Raw genomic sequence first — 25,547 nt, 5'->3', positions numbered from 1 at the left:
CCCCTCTACTTTGGTTTTTAGGCCATCACTTGGGGGTCAATCCCATCCCACAACTTCCATGGGGTAATGACGCTGAAAGCTATGATTGGGCAATAGAACGTGGCCGCTGCCTGTCCACCAATGGTCAAGAGAATGACCGGGTCCTGTACCACAAATTGGAGGGGTTACATCGTATCAGCACGGGCCCAATCACAGCTTTGAGAGAAGACTGGAGAATCTTCAGAAGAGGGGCCTCCAGTGCACGTGTGTTTGTAGTAGATAATATTTTGTTTGATCTTTATGCTTAATATTTAGGTAAAAGGGAATTTCTAGGAGGGGAAAGTGTGGCTAATTCGAGGCAACAATGGATGCGTCTCCAAATCCCCAGACAAAGACAGGTAATCTTAAATTGACTTAGTTGTATGTTGTTTTTTTTGGCTGTGCTATGGTGGTCTACTACAAAGTGTTACGAACAAAAGCAATACTGTTGCACGAGTCGCTACCATCTGACCAACCGTGTAACTGGAAAGGTCTGTAGATTTTACCCCACGCTCTAGTATCACACGTTAGAGGAGCTTGTATAGGCTAATTATATTATTTATTTTTTACTTTTTATTGTTTTATATAATTAAGACGAATCAATATGAAATATTTTCTTAGTCCATTAGGCTTGAAATTCTACTAAAATGTTAGTTCTATGTGGTCTAGAGATGTGTTCTGTGCAGCCGGACAATTAAAACATATTTTCAAAAAAATAAATCCAACGTGAATTAGTTACAAAATATGTAATTTAAATAAACCTAAAAGTATTTTTGCTTTTCAAATGTACTGAAAGTTGTGTAAATCGCGTTGGAAGCATTTTCGGTCAGATTATCCGGGATTGTCTATTGTGGTGATAGAATGCATTGTGGGTGTCAATATAAAGTGACGGCCATATTTGCCGGGTGCCGTTGCTGTAAACAAAAAGTGAGAGACAGACGCTTCACTGAATTTGATTTTCGGGTCATTTTATTTCTTTAATTTACAATGTCTCTGGGAATGTCTTACAAACCCAATGTCCACCAGCACATTCCAGGAACTTCTGGGAACCAGGGTAAGGGAACAATATCGGTTAAACTCAACCATCCATCCGTTAAATCGAGTGTTAAATTCGGTCTTTTGGAGAATAACGTTACCTGGAGAAAGACCATGTCTAGTTTTTTGTCCAGTTATATATAGGGTCAGATCCTGGGAGCTAGGCTAATTCATATCCGCCATTATTACTAATGTAAAAAAAGCCACATCCTAATCTTCATTGGCTATAACGGCAGAGGTGGGAAATTCCATATGTTCCGAAAAATAATCTCTGTCGTTCTGTGTCCCATGCCATCCTGGAGGGTGTCGTTACGTTGTGACAAAAATGTATCACTTTGGCTTCTTTAGTCAGCCCTGTTCCGCTTCCTCCATGATAGTCTCTTGCGGAGCTGTTGATTGATCTGCCAGGGATATTCCTTTATGAACCTTCGAGGACATCTAGTGTTTAACAAGGCTTATTGCATAAAAAAACATGCGCACTACAACTGTGGCCATTGTTGGCTATGTGAACCTGCAATATGTAGAATTTGTACTATTTGGTGAACGGTAATATCATATTTGACCCTAGATTTGTTTGTATTTGTCTCCCAACAGTTGGAAACATTCCGTCTCCGTCAGCAGCCAACTTGGCCACGTTGCAGTCCTACAGGCCGCTGGTGAACGATGTTTACGTGCCACCCTCCTTGGGCTTCACACAGGTTCAGGCATACACCCAAATTACTTATTCTAATTCTACAATGCAGGAAATAAAACCGACATTTTAATACAAATGCGTAGTTACATTGTAGGTAACTCCTTTGGTAAAGTGACTTATTCCTCTCCTGTCCCTGTGTGGTCAGGGATCCAGCAGCAGCCAGGTACCCCAGAGTAAGTATTCAGAGCTGCTGGCCATCATCGAGGAGCTAGGGAAGGAGATCCGGCCCACCTACGCCGGCAGCAAGAGTGCCATGGAGAGAATAAAACGAGGTAATGTGGAAACTTCTGTAATAATACAATACCTCTATTGTGTGGTAACACAAACAGCATTATCTAGACTACACATTAGTCCTCTACCTACTAACTCTAACTTGGTTAGAGAGTTGTCATTCAGTCAGTGAATGACTGTTGTTCATTTTGGTGTAACCTACTTTTCCCCAAAGGTATCATCCATGCCAGGGGACTAGTGCGGGAGTGCTTGGCAGAGACTGAGAGAAATGCCAGGTCCTAGCTACAGAAGAAGCACTACCCTCTCCTGTAGAAGAACCAATACTCTCACTCACCATGTCAAAGACCACTGCATGGCACATCCTCTAAAAAGAGGAATGGAAAACAAAATAAGGGATGGCTAAAAAGGCCAAGAAAAGGTTTCTGAAAGGTTAAGATTTGAGAAAAGGAGGGAAAGGGGACACTAGAATAGAATTCAGAATTCAACGGATTTGGTTTTTCTTCATGCCCCGTTTTGGGGTCACAGTTTCCTGACTTCATATTTAAAATTAATAGTAATTTTTGCATGCAAACGTATGGGTCCATCATGGCCTTCAGTTAATTGTAGACATTGCATGGCTTGTACCGGATTAGACTAGGAGAGGAACACTTTTTGGTAGATGTTGGTCTGAATTCCAAACCCTTAATGGTTGAACAAGTGAAGGACAGAAATGTGCCAAATACATTGGTTCATTCATGTTGAGGTTCTTTTTTGGGATCAATAATGAAAATGCTGTTACTTGCATCTTTGTATGTATTTATTACTTGTGTAATAAAATGTATTTTCAATACAAATGTAATTGTTTTGAAAATGTGTGAAAACAACCCTAGTCGTCTCCTATAACCTTGCTCCTTAGGAGGAAAATACAGATATATCACCCAACTTGAATAGATTAGAAGGTGGCTATTGAGAGGAAGTAGGCAGTCATTGTTAAGTCATCTCGTCTTGGTTGAATAGAGGGAATATGCTGTAGGATGGACATATCTGGAAAATAGCAAGCAGGACCACTGATTTAGGCTCATCTACAGTGATTAATTCCTTGGATATTGCATAACCCAGCAAGATTTAGGCAATAAGCACTGATTGAACTAATTGACCAGTGGTGAACAGCAATACATGTTGTCACGGATAATGAATGAATTTGAAACTTGAACAGGGCCTGAGAGAGACTAGTATTTACCATGAATACGGGATATAACACATTAAGTAGACGTAACTATCAATTTTGGAATCGCAGGTAACAATGTAACATTAGCAATTGCACATTTGTAACGTAACAATTTGGTATCCTTGCGCGTTTCATTGGACTTCTACCCTTGCAGCGAATGTGTCACTTCCTACAAGTTCTGCCAATCATGCCCATTGTTGTTTACTGCCATTGTGCATCATAGCCAATCATAAGGATTGAATAAGAGAGACAGCCAATCAGGTAACTCGTGTTCTATTCCAGTTGGCCAATTAGACACTGCGTAATGTTTTGCCATTGAACATTGTGCTGCAGCACTGCTAGCCCGAGTAAAAACTACATTAGCTGCAGTAGACTAGCTGGCTAGTATTGCTGAGAGGCAATATGGGTGAAGTTACGTTACAAGTTAACTGGTAAGTTAATTGTAGCTTTATTTATCATCTAATTCACCTACTTTACACATTAACTCTGAATCGATGATGTGCTTATTGCGCGTATAACTAAGGCGCTAGTTTCAATCATTGTCAACATGTAACGTTCGCTAGCTAACGTTACACGTAAACGTTGAAGCCTGCAAACTTGTCAGTTAGGCTAACATGGTTAGCTAGCTAGACAGTAGGATCCAGCCAGCAACCAAACTGGAAACTGGCCAGGCAATCAATAGGTTGATACTGTATTAGCGAGCAGAAGGGTACTTACTAGCTACGATATCCAGGCATATTTCGCTGGATAGCTATGTAGCGGGGTTTATTCCCTTATCAAGGAGAGAACAATATTACATCAAAGCAGCTGGTCGTGTTGACTGTTGCATGGTCAGTTGTTGTGACATTATGCCATTCATGCAAGCTTCCTTCCCTGTGAGCTATTTAATGGAAGCTATGACAGCTTATCTGTTTAATGCTGGTTAATGCTCTTGTCAGCTATATATCGCAAGCCTAAGTTGATCCAGAAAGGGTATGCAAGTTAATCTGCCCCAGTGAAATTGAAAGTTTTCATCTCACATCACAGCCCTGGTTACTGTCTGTCTGGAGTTTAAAGGGACAGTTCACCCTGAAGTCAATGTTTGTCATATGTTACTTTAGACCTTTCTCCTCTATCTCCCGCAGGTATTAGACCCTCCCCCTCTATCTCCTTGTAGGTTGAGGGGGAGCTGTCTCCCTCCTTCCACCCATTCATTGACCCCCCTCTATGTCCCCTGTAGGTATCATAATCTTCCCCAGGTCGCGAGTCCATAAGCATGTCCACAGATGACAGTATCTCTGAGGATGTTTCAAGCCTGAGCCACTGCCTTGGCGATGCCAACGAGGAAGGGGGCAAGGAGAGTGAGTCCTCAGAGGGCACCTCAGCAGCCTCGGGTCTGGGGCTTGGGTTGGGGCTAGCTGGGCCGGAGGAATGCAAAATCACCTCCAAGCCTGCAGGGGGTGCTGTGGATGGGAGAGCTTATGACATGACCCCAGCATGCAGCCTCCCCCAGAAGATCAGGTGTGTGTAGAGACTGTGCTCTCTGAGGTGTTAATGTAGGAGGTATGGAAAGTACAATCCATCCTAATCCCTTGTCCTAACTCCTGTGTGTTGTGTTCCTCAGGAGTCTGTGTCTCAGTACGGAGGAGGCCTTTGTGTCTGGGAAGTGTCTTCCCTTCATCAACCCCTCATCCCTGGAGACCCTCAGGGCCCTGGTCCAGGAGATACAGAGTAGTGGGGAGACTGACCCGGAGATGTGGAAGGACTGTGAGGTAGGAATGTGTCTGTTTGGCAGTGTTGGTGTGTAACTACAAGATAGGTGGACAACACAGATATGTAGGAGACTTTGTATTTAGTGTGGAAGGACTTTCAAGTAGTAATACAGCAACTGATGGAGAAATCTCCATGACAATTCATTTTTCAGAGAAGTGTGTGTTCTCTGAACTTCTCCCCGTGAAGGGTGACGTTGGGGTTAGCTGGCATGGTCATTATTCTCCTGCAGTGTGTTGGGCAGCCTCATCTCTCTGCTGTCGCTTCTGCTGTCCCTGTGGATCTCAGCTGACCGCACACAAAGATACATGCACACAATCGGCCCCCAGACTGCACACATCACACCACTGCAGCTGATCTCTTCAGACACGGGAGATGATTTGTGATGCAGCAGTGCCATCTCATCTCACACACAGAGGAAAACACACCTGGGAGATACATAGTACTGTATTCCCCAGCTTTGAATACAGGGATGTTTCTCAATTGTCTTAATGACCTGCCCTTGTCTCCTCTTGATAATTTTTCCTGATCTAAAAAAACACATGCTAGATTTCACTTGTCTAGTTTAGACTATTGTTCTGAAGCCCAGGTCTGGTATTGTACCCTGAAATATCTATATTTTTTTATTGCATATGAATATGCGCAAACAGCAGAGTCTCAAAGGGAATCTGTTTTTTTTTTAATGGGCCGTAATATCAGGTGCATACCCCCCTCCCTGGGTGCATACCCCCCTCCCTGGGTGCATGGCATAGTACAACGGTTTCCCCTTTCTCACGTCATAACTGGAGCACAGCTGCTTCCGGGTGCGCCTCGCACACACACACACACAGACCCCAGCTGCGAGCCTAACTCCCAGCTGTCACTATTCTACCCTCCAATCAGAACATTTTGACTATTTGCTATATTTATATTCACGCTGGACACCCATACTTCCAAGAACAACTCTTCCAATGCTCTGTCTTGTGCTATGGTTTACAGACCTAATGTTGAAGTTGTGTACGTGTGTTTGTTGAACAGGGCCGATGGCTGCATCTGTTTCAGCTAGTAGAGAAACAATACCAAGAGCAGATCTTGGCTCAGCAAGAACAGTACCAGTGCCAAATACAGGTCTGTACTACTATACTTGGCCTGTTCTAGAATACCCGATGTTGCATGTAATGATGGCTGTTTACACTGTGATTGTTTTTCTCCTCCAGCTGATTCAGGATGAGATCAAAGCCTTAGTTCAGCTCCAGAACCGCCAGACCAGCACACAGACGCACCACGATTACCCATATACCCCTACTGCTACCACCAAGACACAGACACATCACGATTACCCATCTACTCTGTCTACTGTCACACAGACACACCCAGACTACACCTCTTCCCCTGTTGTTACTACCAAGGACTACCCTTCACCCCCCACTTCCAACCCCAACCACCCTTCAACTTGCACGGACCTTCCCAATGGGAACTCGCCCCTCTCTGCTCCCCTCACCTCCCTCTTTGTCCCCCAACCCATTTTGAGCTCCACCTCCCCTCAACCCCCACCCCCCCGGCCAGAGCCGGTCACTCTAGGAGAGAGGTGTGCTGATGGGGCAGGGACGGTGCTATGCAGTGGGTACAGGACCCTGTCGACCTGGGGCACAGGGCTGGAGGGGACAGTGACTTTGCGGGGAGCAGAGGAGACAGGCCAGGTCGAAGAGGAGCCTAGCTGGTCCCTTCACCTCCAGGACGACACAGACATCACTCTGATTGGCCAGGAGGGTCAACAGAGGAGCGCCTCGGCCAATGAGGTGGCTCCTAGAGCCAATCCTAGTCCACCACCTGAGCAGCAGAGAACCTCCAGCCAACCGCTGACATCCTGGGCTCAAAGACAGAGACGCAGCAAACCCAAGAAGAGCAGGTTAGGGCAGGCCCAACATCCCCAGGCCTCCCCCTCACCCCTTCAGGCCCCGTACCTGGGCCAGAGCGACCCTCTGTCCTCTTCCCCCCAGGAGCAGCAGCCCAGCTCCAGGAAGAGCCCCAGAGACAGCCCCCTGGACGACACTGACCTCCAGGACCAGGTATGCCTAGCACCGGCCTGTTCCATTACAATTTATTGTAGCTAGATAAAATGATCTTTGGATTACTAGAGTCACTATAGTGCTCTGGCATTTTGTTATATCACCATGTATTTTGTCTGTGTGTGTCACTGTTATGGAGCGACTTCAGTGCCAACAGAAATGGTATTTGAATTTTATAATTTTATAATAGGATATTAAATTTGAATGTAATATTTTTGGATGTTTAATGCACAAATTGAATCATTTAATTCATAAATGTCACTTGTATTTCATGATTTGAAACTCAATGAATATTGCATTCAGTTTAAAATGTTTAATTGAATATTCAAATTCAATATTTATATATTCAGTTTCAATATGGTAGATATTACATTCGTTGACTGTGTATCAAGTTTTCAAACCATCCATTTCAAGTTAATCAAAGTTTCATATATTCAACTTCTCATATGCAATCAGATTCAGTTCTCTAAATTCCGATTCAAAACCAGAGACCACATCCTGGTACTTTGCCAGCCAGGAATCAAACGCTCTCTGTGGTAACAGAAGCTTTTGGTGGATTCTGAAGCCAATGTGCCATGCTGTATTTATGTTCTTCTTATGAATTTATCTCTAGCGTTTGAACCGCTTTGCCTATAAACTATTGACCCCATTGCTGAAAGCTAAGAGACTCTAGAGCGTGAATGCTTTTTCTGTTCTCCTCTATGATGATCACAGGACATACTATAAGGGAGTGTCAAAAAAATGATTTGGCCGCCATAAGAATACAGTTGAAGAGCACAGTCATAGTCCTTCTAAGGATAGCCTTTCCACTCTCTATTTAATCTTGCTCTTGTGACTGACTGGGTTTGAACCAGGTCTCCTGCGTTTCACAAGACTGTTAGCCCACTTAGATAAAGCCCATGGGGATTTGTTTAGGAAGCTAACACAAGTCTTCAAGTTTCCAGCAAGGTTAATCGAACCACCTCGGTTACATTTCACCTCCCTTTGACCTCCTACTCAGCGATCACGGCACCAATATAACTGATTGGGTTCGAAATCAGGCCTACTGCACAACAACAACCCTTTCTGTGGCATACAGAAGCAGAAGGATCTGTGCACCCCATTTAATGAGTGTGACAGAGGTGGTTTGGTGAACCAGCCATGTGAGGAGTAACCTCGTAATTACCAGACCTATTACCGTGTGTAGCGAACCATTCATGTAAGCTCACGAGATCAGCCTGCTCGCGAGGCTATGTGATGAGCAGCCTTAGCTGAGACATGAAGACGTGGAAGTTTGTCTGAAGGGGTTCTAACCCAGGGCTCCTGTGTGCCAGACAATGTAACTCTTCAGGTCTCAAGACAAGTTACTCATCAGAGAAGGGTGGCCACTTCACCCCCCTTTCAACTCATCCTTGAAGAGACCCTGCCAAGTCACAGGACCAATGCCTAGGCTTTAGCTTAACTAGCTAACACAGTGTTAACCATATAATGACTACCCTTGACGGAGACTTGAAACCATTGGTGGACTGGGACCATAAATCGGACCTGGCATTTCTAGCACGCTGGCCAATACTTTTCTTGAGGTCCCCACACCGGCCCATTATTTTCCTTAAGTCCCCCATTATTAGGGGCGGCAGGGTAGCCTAGTGGTTAGAGCGTTGGACTAGTAACCGGAAGGTTCAAGTTCAAACCCCCGAGCTGACAAGGTACAAACAAATCTGTCGTTCTGACCCTGAACAGGCAGTTAACCCACTGTACCTAGGCCGTCATTGAAAATAAGAATTTGTTCTTAACTGACTTGCCTGGTTAAATAAAGGTAAAATAAAAAAATTAGCCCCAATGTGCTAAAAATTGACCAACCCGTCTGGCATTTGCCCGAAATGCCAAATGGCCAGTCCGCCCCAACTTGAATCTAACCTATCACAAAATAACACCTCAAACTTACACATCTCCAGGTCTTAGGCAAGGTTCTCATCACATAAGCATGGATCACCAAAGTAACCTGAGTAACCTTGCTGGATCTTGAAGACTTGTATTAGTGTAGCAGATCAATGAAACTCACTCCTCAGCCTGAAGTGGCTCCCTTTGCGCAATTGAAGGCCCTTTTCAATAGCGCGGTTGGTTACTTTTTGCGGTTTCTGAAGCCAAAGTGGCATACTGAATTTATTTCCTTCCAATGAATGTCTCTAGCATTTGAACCATTTTGGCTATGAACCATTGTTCATAGCCAAAAAGGTTCAAATGCTGGAGACATTCATTGGAAGGAAATAAATTCAGTATGCCACTTTGGCTTCAGAAACCGCAAAAAGTTTCTGTTTACCACAGTGAGTGTTTGATTCTATTTGTTCTCCTATACCTTTCCTGGTTTTCAATCTGAATTTAGAAAACAGAATTTGAAAATTTGAATCGGAATGCATCTGACAAGTTGAAAATATGACATTTTGATCAACTTAAAATGATTGTTTATAAACTACAATCTACCATATTGAATATATAAATATTGAACTTGAATAATTAATTAAAAATAAATGGCATTTTAAAACGGAATGCAATATTCATTCAATTCAGTTTTAAATCATTAAATACAAGTTACATTTCTGAATTCAATGATTCAATTTGTGAATTATAAATAACATTTAAAAAATATGTAATTTAAATAACATTTATTTTGGCACTGAAATGGCCTCCATACATTATCTACCCTCCTTTGGAAGCATTTATAAAAGGACTCGACACTGTCTGCTCTGGAAGCATTTAGAAAAGAACTCGACACTGTCTGCTCTGGAAGCATTTAGAAAAGGACTCGACACTGTCTGCTCTGGAAGCATTTATAAAAGGACTCGACACTGTCTGCTCTGGAAGCATTTAGAAAAGGACTCGACACTGTCTGCTCTGGAAGCATTTAGAAAAGGACTCGACACTGTCTGCTCTGGAAGCATTTAGAAAAGGACTCGACACTGTCTGCTCTGGAAGCATTTAGAAAAGGACTCGACACTGTCTGCTCTGGAAGCATTTAGAAAAGGACTCGACACTGTCTGCTCTGGAAGCATTTAGAAAAGGACTCGACACTGTCTGCTCTGGAAGCATTTAGAAAAGGACTCGACACTGTCTGCTCTGGAAGCATTTAGAAAAGGACTCGACACTGTCTGCTCTGGAAGCATTTAGAAAAGGACTCGACACTGTCTGCTCTGGAAGCATTTAGAAAAGAACTCGACACTGTCTGCTCTGGAAGCATTTAGAAAAGAACTCGACACTGTCTGCTCTGGAAGCATTTAGAAAAGGACTCGACACTGTCTGCTCTGGAAGCATTTAGAAAAGAACTCGACACTGTCTGCTCTGGAAGCATTTAGAAAAGGACTCGACACTGTCTGCTCTGGAAGCATTTATAAAAGGACTCGACACTGTCTGCTCTGGAAGCATTTAGAAAAGGACTCGACACTGTCTGCTCTGGAAGCATTTAGAAAAGAACTCGACACCGTCTGCTCTGGAAGCATTTAGAAAAGGACTCGACACTGTCTGCTCTGGAAGCATTTAGAAAAGGACTCGACACTGTCTGCTCTGGAAGCATTTAGAAAAGGACTCGACACTGTCTGCTCTGGAAGCATTTAGAAAAGGACTCGACACTGTCTGCTCTGGAAGCATTTAGAAAAGAACTCGACACTGTCTGCTCTGGAAGCATTTAGAAAAGGACTCGACACTGTCTGCTCTGGAAGCATTTAGAAAAGGACTAGAGCAAGCTTTGGGTCTCCTCCTCTTCTCTCTCTCCTCTCTTAATTTAATCTCTGTTTTCAGCATGGGTGGGCTGCTCCCTCCACCAACTCCTTCCCTCTGAGGAGGAGTGACAGCCTCATGTCTGAGGTCTCAGGTAACAACACACACCGCTCTTTGTATTCTTATTATAATAAGCTGTTTCCGTAGTCCAACACATGGTTTCTGTTTGTTGTAACAAAGGCACGCCACGTTGAATTGTTTTTTTGTTGTTTTTACATATAGCCTACAGTAAACAAATGAAAATGCTGTTTTATTATTTCAAATTAAAATAAGTATATTCTGATGTTACTGGACACCTTCATGAACACAACCAAATTATAATTTTAGAGGGAGCATATATGAAATGTATTATTACACTTTTAGAATGTTGCAGTCAGAATGAGTGTTCATTATATTGATGAGTGGTGCCTCGCAGCCCAGCGGTTCTAGTGTTAGACATTGGCCTACATACTGAGGGATCTTGTTGAATCACACTGTTGCCTTCGCTGCAACAGCAGTTCTGTAATGCTAAGTGTTTGAAGTAAAGTAGTTAAGAAGCAGTATAGGACTGAGGTTGTTATAATGTAGTAAGAGGTGTCTTCTTGTCCTCCAGGTCTGACATACTGGCGTCTGGATGAGAGTGAACTCTACTGCCCTCTACCTGACAGCTTTGACAGTGGAGCCGACCTCCTGCTGCAGGAGGCCTCTATCAGTCTGGTAGGTGAATGACAAAAGGACAATCCAAACTTGTTTCACCTAAATACAATGTTTGTTTTCATTGTGCTGAAAAAGTTAGTCTCAAAACCATCTGCATTAGGGGAATCACATAATATGCATTACGAGAAATTTGCAGACCTCAATCCCAAGTTTAAAAAAAATTGCTCCATCTCCCTCATTGTGTTAGTTGTTGAGTGTGTCTCTGTCTCCCAGACCTGTCCAGAGTGTGTGACTGTGTCTCTCCCAGACCTGTCCAGAGTGTGTGACTGTGTCTCTCCCAGACCTGTCCAGAGTGCGTGACTGTGTCTCTCCCAGACCTGTCCAGAGTGCGTGACTGTGTCTCTCCCAGACCTGTCCAGAGTGCGTGACTGTGTCTCTCCCAGACCTGTCCAGAGTGCGTGACTGTGTCTCTCCCAGACCTGTCCAGAGTGCGTGACTGTGTCTCTCCCAGACCTGTCCAGAGTGCGTGACTGTGTCTCTCCCAGACCTGTCCAGAGTGCGTGACTGTGTCTCTCCCAGACCTGTCCAGAGTGCGTGACTGTGTCTCTCCCAGACCTGTCCAGAGTGCGTGACTGTGTCTCTCCCAGACCTGTCCAGAGTGCGTGACTGTGTCTCTCCCAGACCTGTCCAGAGTGCGTGACTGTGTCTCTCCCAGACCTGTCCAGAGTGCGTGACTGTGTCTCTCCCAGACCTGTCCAGAGTGCGTGACTGTGTCTCTCCCAGACCTGTCCAGAGTGCGTGACTGTGTCTCTCCCAGACCTGTCCAGAGTGCGTGACTGTGTCTCTCCCAGACCTGTCCAGAGTGCGTGACTGTGCCTCTCCCAGACCTGTCCAGAGTGCGTGACTGTGCCTCTCCCAGACCTGTCCAGAGTGCGTGACTGTGCCTCTCCCAGACCTGTCCAGAGTGCGTGTCTGTGTCTCTCCCAGACCTGTCCAGAGTGCGTGTCTGTGTCTCTCCCAGACCTGTCCAGAGTGCGTGTCTGTGTCTCTCCCAGACCTGTCCAGAGTGCGTGTCTGTGTCTCTCCCAGACCTGTCCAGAGTGCGTGTCTGTGTCTCTCCCAGACCTGTCCAGAGTGCGTGTCTGTGTCTCTCCCAGACCTGTCCAGAGTGCGTGTCTGTGTCTCTCCCAGACCTGTCCAGAGTGCGTGTCTGTGTCTCTCCCAGACCTGTCCAGAGTGCGTGTCTGTCTCTCCCAGACCTGTCCAGAGTGCGTGTCTGTGTCTCTCCCAGACCTGTCCAGAGTGCGTGTCTGTGTCTCTCCCAGACCTGTCCAGAGTGCGTGTCTGTGTCTCTCCCAGACCTGTCCAGAGTGCGTGTCTGTGTCTCTCCCAGACCTCTCCAGAGTGTGTGTGTTGTTCTGACAGTGTCGGTGTCTCTATCTTCCTCCTCCAGACCTCTCCAGAGGAACAGAAGCTGTCTCTCAGAGAGATCTACCACAACAAGCAGAGAACTGAGTCCAAACGCACCGACTGGGACCTCTCTCGCACATGCAGCCCCACATCACCACAGGTATACACACACAGACGCACAGACGCACCGACACTAGCTCTAACTCTCTACTCCTCTCTCTGTTCTAGGTGTTAACTCTAGATCCCACTGTTCACCGTCAGTCAGACCGGACCTCCGGCTTCACCTCGCCCTCCCACTTCAGCAGCCCATCGTACCCCACCCTGCCGCACCTCTACTCCCGCGTTGGCACCCCCTGTACCCCAGTTAGCCCAGCCAGCATGGCCGAGGGCAGTGCCAACCCCGGGGACACAGACTGCCCCTCCAATGCCTCTAGCCTCTCTGTCACCGCACCTACCCCAGCCAAGGTAGCCTCTGCTCAGATAAAACTGGCCCCATCATCCCCCTCTACTTCCAAGCCCCTGGTGCTCCCCAGCAGCCAGCAGCACAAAGCCTTGGCCACTCAGGCCAGCAAGGACGAGGGGAGCCACACACACACCAGCAACCTGATGAAACTGGCTGTGTCTGGGAAGCACACGCACTCCCACACACTCTCCCGGGGCAACCCTCGTATGGAGAAAGCGGCATCGCTGGAAGACCCTGTGGTCGTCTCTCTGTGAGTGGCCAGAGGCTGGTTATGTTTTTATACACTGCTCAAAAAAATAAAGGGAACACTTACACTTAAACAACACAATGTAACTCCAAGTCAATCACACTTCTGTGAAATCAAACTGTCCACTTAGGAAGCAACACTGATTGACAATAAATTTCACATGCTGTTGTGCAAATGGAATAGACAGGTGGAAATTATAGGCAATTAGCAAGACACTCCCAATAAAGGAGTGGTTCTGCAGGTGGTGACCACAGACCACTTCTCAGTTCCTATGCTTCCTGGCTGATGTTTTGGTCACTTTTGAATGCTAGTGGTGCTTTCACTCTAGTGGTAGCATGAGACGGAGTCTACAACCCACACAAGTGGCTCAGGTAGTGCAGTTCATCCAGGATGGCACATCAATGCGAGCTGTTGCAAGAAGGTTTGCTGTGTCTGTCAGCGTAGTGTCCAGAGCATGGAGGCGCTACCAGGAGACAGGCCAGTACATCAGGAGACGTGGAGGAGGGCAACAACCCAGCAGTAGGACCGCTACCTCCGCCTTTGTGCAAGGAGGAGCAGGAGGAGCACTGCCAGAGCCCTGCAAAATTACCTCTAGCAGGCCACAAATGTGCATGTGTCTGCTCAAACGTTCAGAAACAGACTCCATGAGGGTGGTATGAGGGCCCGACGTCCACAGGTGGGGGTTGTGCTTACAGCCCAACACAGTGCAGGACGTTTGGCATTTGCCAGAGAACACCAAGATTCGCAAATTCGCCACTGGCGCCCTGTGCTCTTCACAGATGAAAGCAGGTTCACACTGAGCACATGTGACGGACGTGACAGTCTGGAGATGCCGTGGAGAACGTTCTGCTACCTGCAACATCCTCCAGCATGACCGGTTTGGCGGTGGGTCGGTCATGGTGTGGGGTGGCATTTCTTTGGGGGGCCGCACAGCCCTCCATGTGCTCGCCAGAGGTAGCCTGACTGCCATTAGGTACCGAGATGAGATCCTCAGACCCCTTGTGAGACCATATGCTGGTGCGGTTGGCCCTGGGTTCCTCCCAATGCAAGACAATGCTAGACCTCATGTGGCTGGAGTGTGTCAGCAGTTCCTGCTAGAGGAAGGCATTGATGCTACGGACTGGCCTGCCCGTTCCCCAGACCTGAATCCAATTGAGCACATCTGGGACATCATGTCTCGCTCCATCCACCAACGCCACGTTGCACTGCAGACTGTCCAGGAGTTGGCGGATGCGTTAGTCCAGGTCTGGGAGGAGATCCCTCAGGAGACCATCCGCCACCTCATCAGGAGCATGCCCAGGCGTTGTAGGGAGGTCATACAGGCACGTGGAGGCCACACACACTACTGAGCCTCATTTTGACTTGTTTTAAGGACATTACATCAAAGTTGGATCAGCCTGTAGTGTGGTTTTCCACTTTAATTTTGAGTGTGACTCCAAATCCAGACCTCCATATGGGTTGATAAATTTGATTTCCATTGATAATTTTTGTGTGATTTTGTTGTTCCGCACATTCAACTATGTAAAGAAAAAAGTATTTAAGAATATTTAATTCATTCAGATCTAGGATGTGTTATTTTAGTGTTCCATTTATTTTTTTGAGCAGTGTATATTCAGCCACACTAATATTGTTGAGTCTATATACCAGAGGAACTAGCAGCAGAATAACCAGTGTAACTGATGCATACGGAGCAGCAGAATAACCCGTGTAACTGATGCATACGGAGCAGTAGAATAACCCGTGTAACTACTGATGCATACGGAGCAGTAGAATAACCCGTGTAACTGATGCATACGGAGCAGTAGAATAACCCGTGTAACTACTGATGCATACGGAGCAGCAGAATAACCCGTGTAACTACTGATGCATACGGAGCAGCAGAATAACCCGTGTAACTACTGATGCATACGGAGCAGCAGAATAACCCGTGTAACTACTGATGCATACGGAGCAGTAGAATAACTCGTGTAACTACTGATGCATACGGAGCTGTAGAATAACCTGTGTAACTGATGCATACGGAGCAGCAGAATAAACCGTGTAACTACTGATGCATACGGAGCAGCAGAATAACCCGTATAACTGATGCATACGGAGCAGCAGAATAACCCGTGTAACTACTGATGCATACGGAGCAGCAGAATAACCCGTGTAACTACTGATGCATACGGAGCAGCAGAATAACCCGTGTAACTACTGATGCATACGGAGCAGCAGAATAACCCGTGTAACTACTGATGCATACGGAGCTGTAGAATAACCTGTGTAACTGATGCATACGGAGCAGCAGAATAAACCGTATAACTGATGCATACGGAGCAGCAGAATAACCCGTGTAACTACTGATGCATACGGAGCAGCAGAATAACCTGTGTAACTACTGATGCATACGGAGCAGCAGAATAACCCGTGTAACTACTGATGCATACGGAGCAGCAGAATAACCCGTGTAACTACTGATGCATACGGAGCAGCAGAATAACCCGTGTAACTACTGATGCATACGGAGCAGCAGAATAACCCGTGTAACTACTGATGCATACGGAGCAGTAGAATAACCCGTGTAACTACTGATGCATACGGAGCAGCAGAATAACCCGTGTAACTACTGATGCATACGGAGCAGTAGAATAACCCGTGTAACTACTGATGCATACGGAGCAGTAGAATAACCCGTGTAACTACTGATGCATACGGAGCTGTAGAATAACCTGTAACTACTGATGCATACGGAGCTGTAGAATAACCTGTGTAACAGATGCATACGGAGCAGCAGAATAAACCGTATAACTGATGCATACGGAGCAGCAGAATAACCCGTATAACTGATGCATACGGAGCAGCAGAATAACCCGTATAACTGATGCATACGGAGCAGCAGAATAACCCGTATAACTGATGCATACGGAGCAGCAGAATAAACCGTATAACTGATGCATACGGAGCAGCAGAATAACCCGTAAAACTGATGCATACGGAGCAGCAGAATAACCCGTGTAACTACTGATGCATACGGAGCAGCAGAATAACCCGTGTAACTACTGATGCATACGGAGCACCAGAATAACCCGTGTAACTACTGATGCATACGGAGCAGCAGAATAACCCGTGTAACTACTGATGCATACGGAGCAGCAGAATAACCCGTATAACTGATGCATACGGAGCAGCAGAATAACCCGTGTAACTACTGATGCATATGGAGCAGCAGAATAACCCGTGTAACTACTGATGCATATGGAGCAGCAGAATAACCCGTGTAACTACTGATGCATACGGAGCAGTAGAATAACCCGTGTAACTACTGATGCATACGGAGCAGCAGAATAACCTGTGTAACTACTGATGCATACGGAGCAGTAGAATAACCTGTGTAACTACTGATGCATACGGAGCAGTAGAATAACCTGTGTAACTACTGATGCATACGGAGCAGTAGAATAACCCGTATAACTACTGATGCATACGGAGCAGCAGAATAACCCGTATAACTACTGATGCATACGGAGCAGCAGAATAACCCGTATAACTACTGATGCATACGGAGCAGTAGAATAACCCGTGTAACTACTGATGCATACGGAGCAGCAGAATAACCCGTGTAACTACTGATGCATACGGAGCAGCAGAATAACCCGTGTAACTACTGATGCATACGGAGCAGCAGAATAACCCGTATAACTACTGATGCATACGGAGCAGCAGAATAACCCGTATAACTACTGATGCATACGGAGCAGCAGAATAACCCGTATAACTACTGATGCATACGGAGCAGTACTCCTTTTCTTCTTTCTCTTCCTCCCATTCACTCTCTTCCCAATTTTCCTCCTTTTTTCCCTACTTCCTATCCGCCCCTCTTTCTCCAGGCTGAGAGAGAATCTGAGGGAGAAACACTGTCGTCATGTAGCTGACCTGAAGGCTTACTATGAGGCGGAGATCAAACTCCTCAGAGACAAACTGGACCTGAGAGACCTGCCACACGACCTAGAGCAGAGCAACCGCACACTCAGACAGAGGTGTGTGTGTGTGCGTGCGCACGCACGCACGCTTGTTTTACTATCCTCGTGGGTACCGGAAAGCCCCAAAGTCCCCACATGAATAGTAAAACAAGGAAAATTCTCCCTCGTGGGGACAAAGACCATTTTAGGGTTAGGGGTTAAGGTTAGGGCTGTGTGTGTGTGAGATCTAACCTGTGGTCGTTGTAATACCAGGTGTGCTCAGCTAGAGAGGGCTCTGTCTGAAGCCAGCAGCTGTATCCAGGAGCTGGAGAACAAGAACTCAATCCTGGAAAAGCAACTGGTAAGATGCTTTTTATACCCCTAGAGGTGTGTGTGTGTGTGCATAACAAGCTCTGCTTTCTCTGACAGGCTGACTGGCCGATGCGCTACGACACAGCTTGCTCCACGGCAACGTCCCTGCAGCAGCGATTGGATGGAAGCAGGCGGTCAGTCAGGGAGAAGGACGCCTCGGCTGGCCGCCTCAGGACCCGGGTCCGGCAGCTAGAGGAGGCCTTGGAGAACGCCTGCAGAGAAACGGAAGAGAAGGAGGCCAGGAGGGAGACGGAGTACAAGATGCTGCAGGACGTGAGTTCTGCACTTATACTAAACTAGTTAAGTAAACCCAAATCTCTGGTCTCTGTCTGGGAAAGACTACTTTCTAGGTGTTGTAGTTTGAGCGAACTGTACCTCTGTGTTTTCAACACCAACCAGTCTTATCTGAGCAGCTTATTTATTACCTACTGATGTGTGCAGATTGTCTTGTAATAGGCTATTTGGCTGTAGCTCAAGTGTGTGTGGCCATGATGACTTAAGGGTTGTGTCTGTTTCTTCCTCCTCAGCTTCTGGGGGAGTATGACTCTCTGAGGAAAGAGCACGAGGGGGTGAAGGTATTAGTGATGTCTGTTTCTGTGTTATTCCACCTTGACAAGAACAGGTGACACATTGTACTAATATTTCAACCTTATTTCTCTGTCAACAGGACAACCTGGTGTCTTCAGAGAACCAGCTGTTTGATGCCAACGAGCAGGTCTCTAGACTAAAAAGGTAACATCAAGCATCCAAGACCTGCAGGGACACATTATTTCTTTGTCTTGTCTATGAAAACCAACATCTATAGGATGGATAAGCTAGGTGAATCATGACGCCATATCTGACATCAGAAGTTGAGTGACATAATGCGGGATCCTTTATGACTAAGAGAGAGTTCTTCTCTTGGTGACTGTCTATTTTGGCAACCAAAGCATAGACAGGACCTGCATGTATCGTGTGCCCGCTTTTCTTTCTTTGTCATGTTTTGGACCCAGCAACAGTGGAGAGATATAGGATGTCTGTCCTATCACCCACACACTCTTCCCTCTATCTATCTGTCTGTCTGTGCCCCTCTCCTCCTCAGGGTGATCTGTAACAGTCTTCCCCCTCTGTCTGTCTGTGCTCCTCTTCAGGGTGATCTGTAACAGTCTTCCCTCTCTGTCTGTCTGTGCCCCTCCTCCTCAGGGTGATCTGTAAGCTGGAGAGCCAGGTGAATCAACTGGATTATGTGAACCAGGCCAGGAGTCGCCAGGCTGTCCACAACCACACACAGTCCTCTGGAGCTGGGTACGGTCTCCTCAACTCATGCATCCATGTTGTGCTTTCATTCGGTCCCAAAGCAGGTCTGACAGTAGCTGTTGTTACTGTTGTTAACCCCCTCCAGTCTGTCTGTTTGTTTGACAGAAGCTGTTCTTACTGTTATCCCTCTCCAGTCTGTACCACCATCCGGACCTGCTGCTGTCCCCCAGCAAACACCCTCGGCAACCAGAATCCACATATAGGATATCTCCTTGCCCTCAAACTGACCAATCACATAGCATCAGGAAGTCTCCTCTTCCTCAAACTGACCAATCACAGAGTTACAGGAAGTCTCCTTGCCCTCAAACTGACCAATTGGGCAGCTACAGGAAGTCTCCCTGTCCTCAAACTGACCAATCAGGCAACTCGGGCCACACTGACAGCAGAAGGTGTGGTTGAGGTTAACTTGTTGTTGTAGTTTTAACTTAAGAATACCTCCTCTTAATTCCTTTTCCCCTTGATTTAACCACGATTTACAAAGCTGACCAGTTTACCTCACCCTTGTCCTGTTTTGTCCTGTAGGTGTTTGTCCCCTCCAGAGAGTGAGCAGCCCCAGAACCAGGGTGGGGGTGTGAGGGAAGCTCGGGGGCCTCTGACCCCACTGATGAGGGCCCTGATAGAGCTTGAGGAGACCAGGACCACTGAGGGCCGGGCCCCCTGTAAGAAACAGCCACAGTACCACTGACTCACTTTCACTGGCCTACTGTAAGACACAGTCCTCATCCCACAGTAGGCCTTCCACTCACTTACTAACTCATGTCACTCTCCACTCAATCGTTAGTGCTGGGCTGGAACACTGGCCTTCAACGTGACTCATTCATTGGCTCCAGTCTTGTATTTTCGCTAACGCTAGCTTTTACCATGTAGGTTGTGTTTCCCCTGACCTCAGCCGTTTGGATATTTGTTTTTCATGTCATCTGATACCAACATTTTAAGATTCTCTGTCTTGTGAAAATGTAGTGATTTTCAAACGGATATTATCTTGGCAGTGCTAAGGAACTTAGCAGGTCTAAGTTGAAACAACCTGTTTGATTCTCTACTCTGAAGTTTTTTTCTGTTGATGGGTCTTTCAATGTGGTTCACTCTGAAAGCATCTGTTTCTGGGAGTGTTTTTCTCTAAATTCTGTCATTTATCTCTATGTATCTGTCTGTGTTGCAGGGTTGGGCAGCCGGAGGCCTACTGTTGGCCTTTTAGAGAGAAACCACAGAGAACCACAAACACAGGACCGTGACAGGGCTATGGAGGATGTGGCTGGCCTAGAGACGGGAATGTCCGGGACAGTCAGGGGTGTGCCTCTGCTGAGAGCCCAGAGAAGTCTGTCTCCAGAAGGCCACAGGTCCTCTTCTCTGCCCCCCCGCACCCAGAGGACCACCTTTCCCCCTACTACACCCAGTACGTCTGTTTTTCTCATCACTCCTCTATCGGGGTTGGGTTGAATGCATTCAGTTGTGCTACTGACTAGGTATCCCCTTTCTCTTCCTGGTGTATCTCAATACTCTATTACCTAATGTGTACTTTTGTGTATGTGGAGACTAGTTCATTATGTTAAGTGATTTCACTAATCTAGTGTTATTTTGTTTTAGGTAAGAGGGAGACCCTAATGATGCCTCTGTCAGCTAAGTCCAGCCCCAAACGCTGCCCTGCAGAGAACTACTCCACTGCCTTTGGCAACCCACCACCACGACAACAGCTACACAACAGGTACCCGTGGACTACAGGACCCTTCCTTAGCTGAATCTTTGCACCCTTGGTTAAAATGCATACTGTTTTTTACGTGTGTGATCGCTCCAACTCCAGCTACGGTATTTGATATGTTGAGCTTAGTTCAGAGTTGTGATTGTCTGTTTCAGGTTTGACGTGGCGTTAGACCAGAGACGCCACTCCTTCCACAACTCCAGCCCCAGGAAGAGACTGTTCCCAGAAGGTTTTTGACTTACCTCCCTGACTCCTGGTTAGTGTGTTCAGTTGAATAGTTCCCTAACACTACTGCCCTGTTTCTTCCTCCTCCAGCTTCCCAGCGGTCATCTGGTGGCTCAGTGGAGTCCTCAGGCAGTGTTGACCCCCAGGAGGGTGTCTTTGGGCTGGGCTGGCAGGAGCAACGGACTGTGGGGTCATGCTCAGACCTCCAAGACCCAGGGACAGACCTCCAGACCAGGCTCCACTCCCTGGCCGACGCTGAGAGGATGTTAGACGAGCTCACTATGGAGAAACAACAGGTGAGACAGACTGTTATAAGGTTCTTATAGATACACTATGACAGGCCACTCACTAGCAATGTCCAATTTCCACAGGACCAAACATGCCTTTTACCCATAGCCCTACCCCTAGACACCTGTACAGTACATTCGGAAAGTATTCAGACCCCTTTTTCCAAATTTTGTTACATTACAGCCTTATTCTAAAATGGTTTAAATAATGACAAAGCGGAAACAGGTTTTTAGATTTTATTTGCGAATGTATAAAAAAATCCCAACTGAAATAGCTTATTTACATAAGTATTCATATCCTTTGTTATGAGACTCGAAATTGAGCTTTGGTGCAACCTGTTCCCATTGATCATTCTTGAGATGTTTCTTCAACTTGATTGGAGTCCACCTGTGGTAAATTCAATTGATTTGAAAAGGCACACACCTGTCTATATAAGGTCCCACAGTTGACGGTGCATGTCAGAGCAAAAACCAAGCCATGAGGTCGATGGAATTGTCCGTAGAGCTCCGAGTTAGGATTATGTCGAGGCACAGATTTGGGGACGGGTATCAAAAATGTCTGCAGCATTGATGGTCGACAAGAACACAGTGGCCTCCATCATTTTTAAGTGGATGAAGTTTGGAACCACCAAGACTTCCTAGAGCTGGCTGTCCGGCCAAACTGAGCAATCGAGGGAGAAGAGCCTTGGTCAGCGAGGTGACCAAGTGCCCGATGGTCACTCTGACAGAGCTCCAACGATCCTCTGTGGAGATGGGAGAACCTTCCAGAAGGACAACCATCTCTGCAGCACTCCACCAATCAGGCCTCTACGGTAGAGTGGCCAGACGGAAGCCATTTGTCTGTAAAAGGCACATGACAGCCCGCTTGGAGTTTGCCAAAAGGCACCTAAAGGGCTCTCAGACCATGAGAAACAAGATTCTCTGGTCTGATGAAACCAAGATTTAATTTTTTGCCCTGAATGCCAAGCATCACGTCTGGAGGAAACCTGGCACCATCCCTACGGTGAAACATGGTGGTGGCAGCATCATGTAGTGGAGATGTTTTTCAGCGGCAGGGACTGGGAGATTGGTCAGGATTGAGGGAAAGATGAACGGAGCAAACTACAGAGATCCTTAATGAAAACCTGTTCCAGAGCGCTCAGGACCTCAGACGGGGGGCAAAGGTTCACCTTCCAACAGGACAACGACCCTAAGGACACAGTCAAGACAACGCATGAGTGGCTTCGGGACAAGTCTCAATGTTCTTGAGAGACCCAGCCAGAGCCCGGACTTGAACCCGAGAGACCTGAAAATAGCTTTGTAGCGACGCTCCCCATTCAACCTGACAGAGCTTGAGAGGATCTGCGGAGAAGAATGGGAGAAACTCCCTAAATACAGGTGTGCCAAGCTTGTAGCGTCATACCAAAGGAGACTCGAGGCTCTAACCGCTGCCAAAGGTGCTTCAATAAAGAAAAGGGTCTGAATACTTATGTGAATGTGATATTTCAGTTTTGTTTTTTTGCAAAAATGTCTAAACCTGTTTTTGTGTGTGTGTGTGTGTGTTGATGAGGATAAAAAATTAAAATTTTAATAAGGCTGTAACGTAACACAATGTGGAAAAAGTCAAGGGGTCTGAATTCACTGTAGATCTGTAAAGATTGGATGGCAATAAGCAATGCAGTGGAATCGACCTACCAGAGCAATATTACCTTCTAGTTCATATCCATCCAAACTCTTTGGAATCTACAGGGAGTTCCAAGGGACAGGGGCTAGGAGTTTAGTTTGGCTAACGTTGATTCTGGTATTGCACTGCTTCATATTTTATTAATGGTTTATATCTATTAATGACGGAGGCAGTCCTCCTAATATATTCCGGTTATATAACCTGGCTTTATGGTTTTACAACCACTCCACTCTTAATGACTTCTATTTATAGCTGTATTCATACATTCCCCCTGTCCCGCTCTGCCCTGTCCTGTCCCGCTCTGTCCTGTCCCGCTCTGCCCTGTCCTGTCCCGCTCTGCTCTGCCCTGTCCTGTCCCGCTCTGCTCTGCCCTGTCCTGTCCCGCTCTGCCCTGTCCTGTCCCGCTCTGCCCTGTCCTGTCCCGCTCTGTCCTGTCCCGCTCTGTTTTGACTGAGGGGTGCTAACCCCGTTACCCATCAGCAAGCTTACGTACACTCCTGCGTCTGTCCAGCGCAACACAAACAAACACACACACAAACACACACACACTGCAGGGCTGCCTGCCTGGTTAATCTGATTTAATCTGAGTGCTGTGAAGTGAGTTCATGCGTTGGTTATATATTTATTAATGTGTGTGTGTTTTGTGCAGATTGAGTCAGCGTTGAGCCGGATGCCTGGATCTGGTGGGAGGGTGAGCCTGCAGACCAGGTTAGATGAGGTACGGTCACAGTCACACCAAACCTGCTAGGCCTCATTACATATCAGTAAAAACCATGACTGGGTTGAAAATTCATATTTTTGTTGTCATGAACATGTTTGTTTGAGGAAGTAGACTCTCTTGTATGGCAATTTGAATAGTATTTTAAATGGAACATTAGAGAGATGGGATATCACTTCAAAACAGAGGTCTTTGTGTATGGTATGTGTGAATGTTTAAAGCTGTTCCAGCTAAATTACTTCCCCTACTCCCAGGTGGCCTTAGAGAACCGTCTAGAGAGAGTAAACCGTGACCTGGGTTCCATCCGCATGACCCTGAAGAGGTTCCACGTTCTACGCTCCTCTGCCAAAATATAGCAATGTTTTTATTAGATGACGTCATAGGTAGGGCCTAGAGTTTTTCTGGTCAGTTTGCATGGTCAGGAAATACTCCTGGTCCTAGCTATAGATGACTAGATATCAACTCTCCTAGTTATAGAACTAGTTATAGTTTTCTGTGCTGTAGATTGATACAGAGCCCATATTGTTCTCTCTTGTCTCTGTATCATGACCCACAGTCTTTTCTACACATATAACTCGGGGATATTTTTCTATATGTTTGGAAGAGCTCACTATTTGGAGTATATTTTTTTGAAATGCTCAGATTTGTAAAGTCGTTTACTTTTTCTTTTTTTTTAGATGTTTAAAAAATACAAATATTATATGCTTTGCTTGCCATATTCAGGTCAATTATGTCGATTTTTCAATATGAATGGAAGAACCTCCTAATATCCAGCAGGGACATGTTCCCATCTGGAATGTGTCACTGCCACCTCTGTCTACATTTTTATACATTGTTTTAAAATGTTTTATTCATCGCATACAATTATATTATTATTTATAATTATTATTATTATTATTATTATGTATTTATTACATTTATTGCATTTTTATGTGTTCATTACAATGGTGCATTTAAAATATATATATATATATATATAATCTTTATAGCCTACAATGTTCAATTCTACAAGTTTTGTATTACCAAGCTAGTATTATATTCTTCAGTTTCACCATTACTTGATCTTTTACAAAAACTTTGTACTGTAGCACATGTTTTAATTGCTTTCCTTTTTCCATTTTTATATATTTTTGTATCTCCTTTGAACATTCCATTTGTTTTGTGTTAATTCCATGTTGTGAAGGGAGGGATTTCACCAGTACCTAACCACCCGCTCTTCTCTCTACTCTGGATCTCATGCAAAAACCAAACCAGCACACATTTGAAATAAAAAACACAAGTACACTGCTCCACAAATTATTGTAATGCATGTTAGTTGCACTGTTTGTTTCTTTGGTCAAGTTGTGTTCTATTAAATTTTTGCAGTTTGCAATGACTTGAAATGAACCTCACTTGAACAAAAAATGCACTGTTTGCTCACAATAAATAATGCTTACATTATTACAACACCTATGGGTTGTCATTACTAGCTTTTATTTTTTTTAAAACCTTTATTTAACTAGGCAAATCAGTTAAGAACAAATTCTTATTTACAATGAAGGCCTACACCGGCCAAACCCGGACGACACTGGGCCAATTGTGCACCGCCCTATGGGACTCCCAATTACAGCCAGATGTGATACAGCCTAGATTCGAACCAGGGTGTCTGTAGTGACACAGTCAGAGGCCTCATCTATATAGAATAAATAGTTTCTGTTACACAATTCATTCAAAGATATTCAATTTGGCCATCAGTGTCCAAAACGGGGTCCATGACTACTGTTGATTCAGTACATTTGTACTCTACTGTAGGCCTTCATGTTTTATAAAGCACCTTGTAGAGGTACCGTTCAGGTCTGTGATTAATCTGTAGCCACTGGGG

General features: G+C 45.7%; 2 protein-coding genes across 4 annotated transcripts; both read left to right on the top strand.

The window, feature by feature from the left end:
* The first annotated feature begins 152 nt into the window (after nucleotides 1-152).
* Nucleotides 153-2,811, top strand: LOC139421890 (cyclin-dependent kinase 2-associated protein 1-like). 2 transcript variants are annotated; one of them, XM_071173023.1, is made up of 4 exons: nucleotides 153-377; nucleotides 1,648-1,751; nucleotides 1,893-2,019; nucleotides 2,193-2,811. In XM_071173023.1, the coding sequence occupies exons 1-4, from the start codon at nucleotides 344-346 to the stop codon at nucleotides 2,258-2,260; spliced, it is 333 nt and encodes a 110-aa protein (XP_071029124.1). In that variant the 5' UTR covers nucleotides 153-343; the 3' UTR covers nucleotides 2,261-2,811. The 2 variants fall into 2 exon arrangements, with proteins under 2 accessions (XP_071029124.1, XP_071029123.1); XM_071173022.1 differs by lacking the exon at nucleotides 153-377 and adding an exon at nucleotides 925-1,072 and having other exon boundaries at nucleotides 2,193-2,765.
* Nucleotides 2,812-3,492: 681 nt separating this feature from the next.
* Nucleotides 3,493-25,134, top strand: LOC139422813 (M-phase phosphoprotein 9-like). Of its 2 annotated transcripts, XM_071174189.1 has the most exons (23): nucleotides 3,504-3,616; nucleotides 4,405-4,685; nucleotides 4,789-4,936; nucleotides 5,952-6,041; nucleotides 6,131-6,982; nucleotides 10,754-10,826; nucleotides 11,325-11,428; nucleotides 12,822-12,938; nucleotides 13,007-13,491; nucleotides 17,358-17,507; nucleotides 17,703-17,790; nucleotides 17,859-18,074; nucleotides 18,329-18,376; nucleotides 18,469-18,533; nucleotides 18,984-19,085; nucleotides 19,232-19,486; nucleotides 19,620-19,756; nucleotides 20,257-20,490; nucleotides 20,682-20,799; nucleotides 20,949-21,022; nucleotides 21,109-21,314; nucleotides 23,618-23,686; nucleotides 23,941-25,123. In XM_071174189.1, the coding sequence occupies exons 2-23, from the start codon at nucleotides 4,441-4,443 to the stop codon at nucleotides 24,040-24,042; spliced, it is 3,978 nt and encodes a 1,325-aa protein (XP_071030290.1). In that variant the 5' UTR covers nucleotides 3,504-3,616; nucleotides 4,405-4,440; the 3' UTR covers nucleotides 24,043-25,123. The 2 variants fall into 2 exon arrangements, with proteins under 2 accessions (XP_071030291.1, XP_071030290.1); XM_071174190.1 differs by lacking the exon at nucleotides 19,232-19,486 and having other exon boundaries at nucleotides 3,493-3,616; nucleotides 23,941-25,134.
* The last annotated feature ends 413 nt before the right edge of the window (nucleotides 25,135-25,547 follow it).

This window comes from Oncorhynchus clarkii, chromosome 12 (genome assembly GCF_045791955.1).
Source record: "Oncorhynchus clarkii lewisi isolate Uvic-CL-2024 chromosome 12, UVic_Ocla_1.0, whole genome shotgun sequence".
In the NCBI taxonomy this organism is placed as follows: Eukaryota; Metazoa; Chordata; class Actinopteri; order Salmoniformes; family Salmonidae; genus Oncorhynchus; species Oncorhynchus clarkii.
Note: the sequence above shows the minus strand (reverse complement) of the source record. Positions and strands in the feature narration are given on the sequence as shown.